The following is a 12,385-nucleotide window of genomic DNA, read 5'->3' on the forward strand; positions in this document are numbered from 1 at the left end:
CCACGGACACATGACATACGCTGAGGAGCGTGGTAAGTGCCGCCGTGACAAGCCAGCTTCTTGCTTACACCGCTCCCTCCCGGAGGGACACACGCAGCCAAAGCCAGGGCAGCACTGGTCCTCTTCCGGACACCCCCGGCATGTGGATGCCCAATAAACGGTCGAACATACGATGAGGTTGTCATGGGTGACGCCACCGTTCCGGTATCCCCCAGCATGAGCATTGACAGGGAAAAAAAGGAGCCACAGACAAGAGTATAGTACCCCAGGTCCCCGGGAACAGTCAGGACCTGGAATAACTTTACTTGATAAACTCCAAACAATACAAGACAAACAATACATAATGTTCCATGTGCAGGTAGCATTATAAATATATACAGAGAGACTTGAAGATGAGTACCTCCACACAGTGATCCCAGACTTCAGGAAACCTGTGTGTGTGTGACAATTGTAAACAGAAAGAGTACCTCTACACTGGGCCTTGGAAGAAAAACGTAGGACTGACTCGCGCTCTCTCGCTCTCGATGGGGGATCACTCACTGATCATGCTGATTCTTGCACTCGGGAAACCTCTCCTCCTCCTCCATGCTTCACTACACAAGAGCTGGGTATTAGTGTATCTTGACGCCACCATGAATTCCTGTTGGAGTCAAGATTGAAACTGGGTGACGCCCCCTCAATGTGATTGGTTGCACATGGGGAGAGCCCCCAGGTCCTGCAAGGGCACTACAGTAAAAAATAGAGAATCCATAACTGCGGACGCCGGCGGTGCAGCCGAGAAACCCCAAGGAACAAGTGCTTTGGCCGGCAGCATCGGCTGTGGTGGCGGGGCAGAAGGTGGAAGCCTTCGTTACAGTATTACCGCTGCCAGGAAGAAGTGGATTCCCCGGCGGCCGCGACCCTGAATTCCCCTCAGTGTAGAAGTGCTGCGGGCTGTCACCAGCAGGGACTGCAAATGTAAGCCAGTAGCGCCATACATGGGCCACTGATGCAGCCTCCGCAACGCAAATGCCTTACGTCGGCCGGGACCAAGGCATAATGGCAAAGCGGCGGGGACGGAGGAGTCGGGCAGAACAGATAGGCAAACGGGCAGCAGAGCATCAACCTTAGCTTAAATGGCGGGCATAACAGGGCAGAAACACTCTGCAGCATCTCCACAGATTTGACTTCCACTGCTGCAGCGTTACACTCAGGGTTACTACAGTTATTAGCCTTACATTATGACATGTAAATGCTGCCATGTTTCAGCCGTAACAAGCCAGCATTTACAGATAATAATGTATGACAAATAACTGCAGAGGACCTTTGTGCCTTCACCCTATCAGGAGCTAGGGGTGTGTGAGGGGCGTCCTCCTGTCTATACCCTAGCTTCTGGTGGCGTCAAAGTACACTAATACCCAAGGGCAGAAGGTGCCCCCATGTAGCTGGACCTCTCCACTCTGACTCCAGAAGACATGGAACTCCTTTCCCGCTCTCAAGCACTTACATTTATACCTTCTCTCATACAACGTGACAGGACATAAATTGATACATTCACAGACAGTCAGCTCAGACATTACCCTCTCATTTGCTGCAGCTGAGCAATACACATAACAGAATGACAAGGCAGTTTGGCACAGGGCATCTACATAAAACATACATATATATCATTATGAAGGGGGTCAGGAAAGCATTTACTGGGCCACTACACACCTCCTGCACATCCTGCTCCAACAACACATCCGCTCTCTTCCAGCTCTCTTCATACACCTCCTAACATCCTGTCTCGTCCTGAGCTTCTTCTCCCTCTTGGGACTCTCACCCTTCCCCCTCCACCAATGAGTGTCTGTGTAACAAGCAGCCAATCAGCAGCCAGCTGTTGCCAAGCAGTTAGTTTAGCTTGTTGAAAGAAAGGGGTAAGACAGGGCTTTCCGACGTGTGACCCCTTCTATGTCTGCTGAATGAGTACACAGCCGGGGGGTTCATGGGACAATAAATGTGTGACTATTCTTGAAGACCCTCTGGGCCACTACACGGGCTTGCTGCATCCTCTGCAATGAGAAGGTGGTGCTGAAGTTGCGCATGCGTGGGGACATTCAGTGGTGAGACCCCAACTGATTAGGCTTTTATTGCTTATCCTGTGGATGGCTGATAAAAGTTGTTCTTGGTATAACGCCTTTAAAGGGATTGTGCCAAGAAGACCTTCCATGTTCATATGCTCTATAAGGAATATGAACGTCATAGGGCGGAATTCCCCACTATGTCCGAGAATGGTGAGCGGCTCCCTTACTGGTGGAGCTTCTACTATCCTGTTATTACAGGAGGGCCATACTGTACATGTGGCTGGCCATCCTGTAATGCTACATCTCCCCCTCAGAAATGTCAGACTGCTTGGGGCTTTCCCTGGCAAAACCCAAAGCGATCCACACATGCACAAAAGCGCATGCGCCAGCCCGAAGAAAGAAGATCCGGCCGCGACGGAGAGAAGATCAAGCCACGAAGAAGGGAAGATCCGGAGCAGGTGATTATATTCTGATTTTAGGTCTCCCGCGAATCCGGGCGGCTTCCATAGGCTTCAATAGAAGCCTGCGGGAGACCCGCACGAAAATGGAGCATGTCCATTTTTTTTCATGCTCCATATTTTTTTTTATTCACTTTTATTGACCATCCTCGGGTATTTATCTACCCGCGGGTGGTTAATGCATCCCTATGGGATGCGGATCCGCGTGCGGGTGATCCGCTGCGGATTTTAAATCATCTTCTGCCCGTGGACATGAGGCCTAAAGGTTCTTTCTAAAGTTTTCTATACTTTTTCACAAACATTTTATAGTCCAGAAGACCCGGTGAATTGGACTTTATGTTACTATTTTTTATTTGTAGACGACCGAAATAGCAAAGATGCTGAAGATCTGCTCATTGCTGCTTTGTTTCTCCCTGAGTAAGTACCCTAATAATAATGTCATTCTATGAATTTATCATACAGATGTAGCAGAGCTGGAATTGATGTTTTCATGCATCTCTACAGAAGAAGTGATAATGGAGTCGCATTACCGCAGAGCAATGTGGCATCACACATCACAATATGCAGTCATATCACTATCACACTAAAACTCACTTGTCAAATACAGTATAAGCATAAGGACTCTTTCACACGGGTGATAGCGATATCATTGCAGCTACAAAGTCGTGCTAATTTGTAGGCTAATTATGTAAAAGCCTTACCCTGAAAATAAGCCCTGGCTGCATGAAAAAAAAAAAAGCACAATACATCGCCTAAGACGCGCTCTTCGGCTCTGCCACACGTCTCCTCTACAGCTCTGCCGCAATTGCTTGTAGTTTTCACCCAATTCTTCCTGGTCAGGGATTCAAAAACCCCGCCTCCAGGAATTGCTGGCTCTGATTGGTTGTCGAGCGCCAGAGCTTAGCCAATCATTGTAGTGCTCAATGAACTAATACCAATCATCGCATTGCCACTCGTGAGTATAAGACCTTATTGCGGTTTTTGGGAAGCAAAATTACCAAAGTAAACATTTTGCTTTGCTTTTTGCGTACAGGTCAATATGAATACAATGATAGCAATTTTTTTTATACAAATATCAAAGTGCACAAAAAAGGGGGATTAGGTACTTTTTAAACATTTTAAATTTATTTATTTACATTTTTATGCCCCTGTAGGGACATAACTAAAGGCTCAGGGGCCTGGGGCAAAAATTCAGCTCGTGACCCCCCCCCCCCCCCCCCCCTCACCTGTACCTGTATCTATACCTAAACCGTACTACATACTGCGGCAAAATGAATTTACATACATGATTTAGCCTTTTGGCATAAGTTTTCCAAACATGTTTTATTTACTGGACTACGTGAATATTTGTTTGTAGCCCGTAAGGCTAGCGGGCGAGCGGCCTACCGTCTACTACATGGTCCATATCATTATAGACAGGAAACACCCAGGTTATCAGCATGGTCTATATTACTGTATACAGGACATGTGTAACGTATACCACAAGGGAAAAGAAAAATAAAAGGCTTATGCTCAATGGAAGTTTGAAAACAGTTCACACTAAGGAGGGCATCTCTAATTGAGATTTTACATGTACATGCCTGTGAGATATAGAGAAATCACTTACTGGTTTGGGGGGATCCCTCCATGAGTCCCCCTTAGGCTTCCTGTTCATGGGCGGCAGTTCACTGCGTTATTCACGACGATAATCCGGCCGCGGGTAGCACAGTGAACGCCTTCTATAGCATTGCTATGGAAAGCGCAGCCCCCTATCCACGAGCGGAGAATCATAGCGATTCTCTGCTCGCGGGATTCAAATCGTGGTATGCCGCGATTTGCCGCAATCCTCTGCGTTGAGCCTATCTGTCAGATATACTCACCGCAGAGAACTGACAGGTATCCCCGTGGCGGACAGCGGGCCTTACAGCGTATCACGGCAGTTGAGAGAAGTAGTCTTAAGACCAAGAGGTGCTTCAATTATGGGATTTATTTGGTAGGAGCACAATAACAGATAAAAGGCAAAGTGTTTCCGCCCTAGGTTTGTTTTTTTTATAAGCTTCATTTTGCTGTGGATTAAGGTTTTTTGGGGAGCAGCTTACCACCTGATCCAAACCTATGGAGCGCTGTCCTATACTTTATTTGTTTATACCAGCTGTACATATATAATTATATATAGGAAATATCCAAGTTATACCAGCATGTTCCATAGCACTATATACAGGGCATGTATAACTTATACCAGCTGTACATATATAATTATATACAGGAGATACCCAGGTTATACCAGCATGCTCCATATCACTATATACAGGAGATGTATAACTTTTACCAGCTGTACATATATAATTATACACAAGTGATACCCAGGTTATACCAGCATGTTCCATAGCACTATATACAGGGCATGTATAACTTATACCAGCTGTACATATATAATTATACACAAGTGATACCCAGGTTATACTAGTATGATCCATATCACTATATACAGGGGGATGTATAACTTATACCAGCTGTACATATATAATTATACACAAGTGATACCCAGGTTATACCAGTATGATCCATATCACTATATACAGGGGGATATATAGCTTATACCAGCTGTACATATATAATTATATACATGAGATACCCAGGTTATACCTGTATGCTCCATATCACTATATACAGGGGGATGTATAGCTTATACCAGCTGCACATATATAATTATATACAGGAGATACCCAGGTTATACCTGTATGCTCCATATCACTATATACAGGAGATGTATAACTTATACCAGCTGTACATATATAATTATAAACAAGTTATAACCAGGTTATACCAGTATGATCCATATCACTATATACAGGGGGATGTATAACTTATACCAGCTGTACATATATAATTATATACAGGAGATACCCAGGTTATATTAGTATGATCCATATCACTATATACAGGGGATGTATAGCTTATACCAGCTGTACATATATATTTATATACAGGAGATACCCAGGTTATATTAGTATGATCCATATCACTATATACAGGGCATGTATAACTTATACCAGCTGTACATATATAATTATATACAGGAGATACCCAGTTTATATTAGTATGATCCATATCACTATATACAGGGGATGTATAGCTTATACCAGCTGTACATATATAATTATATACAGGAGATACCCAGGTTATACCTGAATGCTCCATATCACTATATACAGGAGATGTATAACTTATACCAGCTGTACATATATAATTATACACAAGTGATACCCAGGTTATACTAGTATGATCCATATCACTATATACAGGGGGATGTATAGCTTATACCATCTGTATATATATAATTATATACAGGAGATTCCCAGGTTATACCTGTATGCTCCATATCACTATATACAGGAGATGTACAACTTATACCACCTGTACATATATAATTATACACAAGTGATACCCAGGTTATACCAGCATGGTCCATATCACTATATACAGGAGATGTATAACCTATACCAGCTGTACATATATAATTATACACACGTGATACCCAGGTTATACCAGCATGCTCTATATCACTATATACAGGGGGATGTATAGCTTATACCAGCTGCACATATATAATTATATACAGGAGATACCCAGGTTATACCTGTATGCTCCATATCACTATATACAGGAGATGTATAACTTATACAGCTGTACAAATATGTTTATGTGGTTAGACTAACTTCACAAGGGTGACGGCGATATCGGGCCATGAATCATGGCCCGATATCACACTTGTCACCATGTGAGAGCACCGTGGATGCGAGGCATTTTCATGTGAAAACAGCCTCGCATCACTGCGGGGATGAAGGGAATCGCAGAGGATCACTGAGTTCTCCCATTGCTTTCAATAGCGCCGGCGCTGCTGCCACCCCATTGATAACAATGGGCAATATAGCAGAAACATAGATCATGCTGCGATTTTTTTCCTGCCCACATCGCAGTGCCATGCATGAAAACCTCACTCATGTATGGCCCCAGTCAAATGAATTGGGTTCATATTTGTGCGAGATTTGTGTGTCTCTCAATGCACAAATCTCACGCGATTTTCACGGCCGCATGAAGCCGGGCTTACACCGCATGGTCCGCTCCCCTCCTCTGCCAGCCATAGCAATCACATGGCTGGCGGTGTACTGATAGACTGCAGTCTCTCAGTTGAAGGAAAGAATGCGGGGAGTCTGCAGTGGGGAATTGGCTGCCGGTTGCCCCATGAAATAGCCCTCCACCATGAGTGTCACCCAGAGTCGTCCCCCGTTGGTGATAGAGTGAATGGCGGGTGCCCTTTGGTCCCCATTCTATAAGGGGCCGGGTTGCAATTGCGACCCCTAGTGGTACGCCAGTGAGTGCAAATGTAAACTTTAAAGTGATCCAAGAAATATGACATCTCTCTTTAGACATTTGTAGAACATTTTCTTGTAATTAATTATTTCTATTATTTTATCTCTACAGTCCTGCAATCAATGGCGGAAGAAAGGGAGCCAAGTGAGTAATGTGATCGGGGGCCGAGGGGAGGGGGTTACTTCTTGCTTAATGTCAACAAGGCTGAGAGTCCAGATTCCTGCCTGATACATATAAAATCCAGATCAGCAACCGATTATATTTCTTCCATCCTGTCCGTTACATCAATGTATATATATATATAAAACTGCATTATTTCCACCCCACCCTGCCCCCTCCCATTGCAAACAGTGGCGAGGGGCGGAGAGAGGGCAGAAAAGGGGTGGGAGCTGAATGCACTAGCTCCCGTCCAGTCCCACCTCCTCCCCTTGCAGAGAGGGGCAGCGTATATTGGCCGGGCGTGAAAACCCGACTGATATACGTCCATCTGAATAAGCCCTAAAATGGTACTAATAAAAATACAGCTCGTCGCACAAAAAACAACCCTCACAGACATCCACTGATGGAAAAATCAAAAAAGTTATGGGACTTTGAATGCAGCGATGCAAAAAAAAAAAAATTATGGTTTTCAAAAAAGCGATGCGAGAGTGAATGAAAACACATGATTATAAAACCAATGATTTTCATTGGTTTCATACTCATTTGCGATGTTTTACTCGCAGCGCTAAGAAAAGTCTGCGATATTGCAGCAGCGCCAGCCCCATTGAAAACATCATGGACTTCTGCTGATCGGAATTGGCATTTTTAAAGCCCTTCACACCGGGCGCTGCATTGTGCATTTAAAAACAATACGCTGAAGCGATGGCGAGCATTAGAGATGAGCGAGCATACTCGGTAAGGCGATATACTCGAGAGAGCATCGCCTTTTTCGAGTACCTGCTGGTTCGTTCCTGAAGATACGGGGCGGTGCGGTGCAGTGAGGGGGAGCGGGGAGGAGAGTGAGAGAGATCCCTCTTTCTCTCCCTCCCAATCCTCTCCACAACCCCCAAAGACCCCCCCCCCCCCCCCCCCGAATCTTTAGGGACGAGCCAGCAGGTACTCGAAAAAGGCGATGCTCTCTCGAGTATATCGCCTTACCGAGTATGCTCGCTCATCTCTAGCGAGCAACGATTGGAACAAATGCTTGGAAAGGCTTAGTCCCCGGTGTTAGCAATTAACACCACATAATTGCGCAGTTACCTGACAGGGTGCAAAAAAAATTGGGTATTTGGTGTATTTTTTTCGCCTGCAGAAAAAATAGGGACGCAAAATCGCTCTATGCTGGGGAACCCATTGAAGTCAACGGGTTCACATCGCCTGCAGCTTGCGCAAGCAAAATCGGGTTTATTGATATGAGGGTAGTCTCAAAAGTGCTTGCCGCAGTGCACAGTATTTACATATGACGAGGTTGGATTAGGCACATTTGCGCGCAAGTCTGCGCCTGCTCAAATTACCAAATTTTTGCGCACGTAACACACCCTTTCTGCGGATTGCAAGGTTAAATAGCCTAATGAGGTCCAGATGTGACCTAAAGAGTGATTCTAAGGCTGGGTTCACACGGGGCGAATGTCAAGTCGTAATGTCCGTAGCGGAGCCACGTGGAAATTTCACCAGATTTCTGCAGCAAAAAAGTCTGCTGCAGTGGCTTTTCAGCCTGTATTCCGCTGCGGAAATCTCTCCCTATAGGGATAACTGAGCCCGCAGATTTTAATTGCAGCTGACTGTCGACAGCGTGTGCACGAGATTTTTGCAAATCTTGTCCACTTTGCGGCTTAACTTAGATTTTAAAATGTATGCAGTATTTGCATGCAGAATGTCCGCGCCATTCCGCCCCGTGTGAACCCAGCCTAAGGCCGGCTGCACACAGCCATGACGGGCCCCCGCCGCGGAATTCCGGCGTCCTTGCTCCCGCATGATGCTTTGGCGTGACGCGCCATAGTGTCATGTGACACGCCGGCCACGTCACATGACACGCCCACTGCATCACATGACGCGGCCGGCCGTGTCATATGACGCGGCGGCGGTAGGCGGGGAAGCGGTTTCACGCTATCTTCCCCTGTGCTACAGCGGAAGATAGTGTGAATGGACGACACCACTGACTGCAATGGAAGCCGTCAGCGCGTACACCCGCGGCAAATAGAGCATGCCGCGGGTGAGGATGGGAATTCCGCACCGTGAGCCCTGAGCAATTAGGTTCAATAGAACCTAATAGCTGCGGGCAACGCAACGGATTTCTGCCGTGAATTACGCGGCGGAAATCCGTCCATGGGAAGGAGCCCTAAAGGGTGGAATCCGCAGCACTTCCGAGGCAGATGTGTTACTGCCGTGTGCCAAACCAACATAACCGTGTAGCATCCATTTGTACCCCCTGCTTCCATGCACATTTTGCAGCGTATCTGTCGGTAGCCGGCTTTTCTAACAACATATGAAGCCAACTTTAGCGCTTAGCTGTGACATCACAAGAGCGAACAGTAAAGTTTTAAATGTAGCTCTGGATGTGAACGGAGAAATGTGCATGAAAACTGAAAATCTGTGGAAAAACATTAACAATCTTCGCTGTCCATCGCAACCAATCGCAACACAGATTTCATTTCTTTTACCGCTGCGGTAAAATGAAAGCAGCCGCACTGTGATTGGTTGCTGTCGGCAATAAAGACAGATTTTCTTGCGGTCAGGTTCATAAGAGTGTTACTTTTCCGGAACGCACGCTATATAGTTACAAAGATGCTGAACGGTTCATGGTAATTTCAACTAAGCCACACCCCTCTATAGACATGCCACACCCACAGTGCAAGCATGCTGCACCCGCCATACCCTTTTAAGGAGACAGCATTCCATAGTGTCCCCGTACGACCCCAGTATGTTACGCTTCTTCTGGTTTCCACCACATTCATTTAATCTATAATCTGTTTGTTCTATTTTTTAGCTTGCGAAGAACATCAAGAATTTAAGACATGTGGAACCGCCTGCCCCAAAAACTGCGCAAATTACTTCGCACAAATAGACTGCATACGTATGTGCGTGCGCGGCTGTTTTTGTGTACCGCCTTATGTTTTTAGAAAGGGGAACAAAGGTCCATGTATTCCCTTTGATCATTGCCCAAGGAAGTTCCTCTATGCATAAGATATGAGAAGTCAGGTGACTGCGGCTGCGCTGTGATAGAACATTATATAATATAATACCGCAAGCGGCAACACCCGTGGAACATGTGATACAGACATAGTAACCATGTAATAACCTGCTCCAATGCTAATAAACTCATTGACTTCACCGTTGTCTACTGTGGTCAATTGGAGGGGCAATGAACCCTTTCCGGAAATGTTCAAAGCGCCATCAACTAATACACTATCCTAGCATACGCATTTGGGCACTCCTATCAGTAGTCCATGGTGGGAAATGTCACCAAAATCCGCATCAAAGCATTTCAATTAAAGGGGTAAAGCCGCGGATCCGTGTCAAAGTTTGCACCAACGTTTTTCTGATGCAGTTTTGATGCATTTGTGTGATGCAGAGTGTTAGCTCTCACCTACGACCTGAAGGTTGCAAGTTCAATCCCCCCATGATTCAGGTAGCCGGCTCAAGGTTGACTCAGCCTTTAATCCTTCCAAGGTCGACAAAATGAGAACCCAGCTTGGTGGGGGGTAATAAGTAATAATTGCCTGAAAGCGCTGCGGAATAAGTTGGCGCTATACAAAATACCGAGATTTATTTATTTATTCACACAAACGCTTTATCGCGCCTACTTTGCTGGTATAAAACATTGTCCGAAAATCGCGACCATCTGAAGCATTGGATTCCATTTTCCGGCACGTAAAATCAACCATCTGGAAAAGATAGCCATAGAGTGTGGATTCCAGACGGCCGCTTCTACACGTAGCCGGAAAAAATAGGTCATGCCCCAACTTTTGGATGTGATCAGCAGGCAGCTCCCATAGAAGGCTATAGTAGCTGCCAGCAACGGAAGGGGGAGGGAGTTTAAACTCTTTCTCCCCAGCTGATGGAATTCCGGACTGCAGCATACATATTCGCCGCACCAGGCTGTCTGAATGGGTGAGAAATCAAAAGATTTGGCGGCATGACTTATTTTGTTTGTATTATGGATAAAATAGCCCATTGAAGTCAACAGGAATGCGCAAATATGAAGTAAATACCCATAATGCATATTCGTATTACACATGAAATGGACCGGTTTGCGGGGGATGGGGGGGGGGGGGGTTCCGCATGTATGAAAATATCGTTGAGGTCAATAACACGTGCTAGCATGTGCTAATACGCTGACTGCTATGGAGTGTAGTTGTGCATGAACCGTTTTTTTTTTTTTTTCCGGACTATTCAAATTCCGCGCTAGTGCACATGAGTTGGAAAAGAAGAAAGCGGGAAGATGGTCCTGTCTTATCTTTCCCGCAGGTAGTATTAACCCGCGAGAATCCTGATAGTAGAAACAGAACCATTGAAATCAATGGTTCCGTTACGTCCGGTTATACGATTGTGATTTTTACAGCCGCATAACGGGACTAAGGGCTCCCACCCACTGGCGTTTGCGATTTTCGTGCGTGAAAAACGCAGCGTTTTCCGTGCGTTTTCCGCGGCGTTTTTTGTGGCTTTTTCGTGGCTTTTTCGCGCCTTTTCCGTTAATTTCCATTGACATTCATGGGTGCATTAAGAGAAAAATAAGGACACATATGCAACTGACAGTTCCTATGTTAAAAATTGCAACGGACCGAAAAAAAAAACGCCAGTGGACAGGAACACATTCAAAACTAATTGCTCTTGAGAAAAAACGCAAAGGAAAAAAAATCGCCAGTGGGTGGGCGCCCTAAAGCATGCCCATGTGTTTAAGCCCTAGTACGCACACAAAAGAGAAAACGCAAGCAGGGCGAGAAACGCAGGAAACACGTAGTGTACTGAGCTATGAAAGTGCTGTTCTTTTACAGACCGAAAACTGCATAGGCGCGGGTGAAATAGCCCTGAGGACACGGGCACACGTGCTCACCGCAATGGAGCACATTTGTACATCAACCAGGGAAAAGTCTTTTTTTTTTTAACCGTTTAACTGTTCAAAGTCTGCATCATTGCATGTAAAAAAAAAAAAACAGAAAGATAGGGCAAGTCAAATATAGTAATATGGCGCAGGAATCACGCACATGAAGACAAAACCATTTAAATCAATGTCTTGTGAAATTTCTTGGTTTTTTTCCACAGATTTTAATTGCTGAATTCCATCTCCCGTATATCCCCATAGGGATAACACTGTGATGCAGAAATTGTGCGCGGACTAATTCCATCCTGTCCGAAAGGTCCATTAGCGTGCTTTCACATGTGATGAAAAGATCTGCCATGGAATCCACATGTCTTACATTCGGATATTTACAGCAAAACTGCTGTGGATTTGTAAATGGTGAAATCCGCAGCACTTCCGAGACAGAGTTGTCCCGGGTGAATTCATCTGCCACGTGAGAAACCATCGTAACTGCGTAGCATCCATATGAACCC

At 45.5% G+C, this 12,385-nt stretch overlaps 1 protein-coding gene across 3 annotated transcripts in view; it reads left to right on the forward strand.

The window, feature by feature from the left end:
- Nucleotides 1-10,148, forward strand: part of LOC136572018 (chymotrypsin-elastase inhibitor ixodidin-like) — a 53,594-nt gene extending 43,446 nt beyond the window's left edge. For all 3 annotated transcript variants that reach the window (XM_066572639.1, XM_066572640.1, XM_066572641.1), the window contains 3 exons: nucleotides 2,860-2,917; nucleotides 6,965-6,997; nucleotides 9,819-10,148. In XM_066572639.1, the coding sequence (XP_066428736.1) occupies nucleotides 2,878-2,917; nucleotides 6,965-6,997; nucleotides 9,819-10,015 (270 nt within the window). In that variant the 5' untranslated portion in view covers nucleotides 2,860-2,877 and the 3' untranslated portion in view covers nucleotides 10,016-10,148. The remainder of the gene's footprint in view (nucleotides 1-2,859; nucleotides 2,918-6,964; nucleotides 6,998-9,818) is intronic.
- The last annotated feature ends 2,237 nt before the right edge of the window (nucleotides 10,149-12,385 follow it).

Source organism: Eleutherodactylus coqui, chromosome 6 (genome assembly GCF_035609145.1).
Source record: "Eleutherodactylus coqui strain aEleCoq1 chromosome 6, aEleCoq1.hap1, whole genome shotgun sequence".
NCBI lineage: Eukaryota > Metazoa > Chordata > Amphibia > Anura > Eleutherodactylidae > Eleutherodactylus > Eleutherodactylus coqui.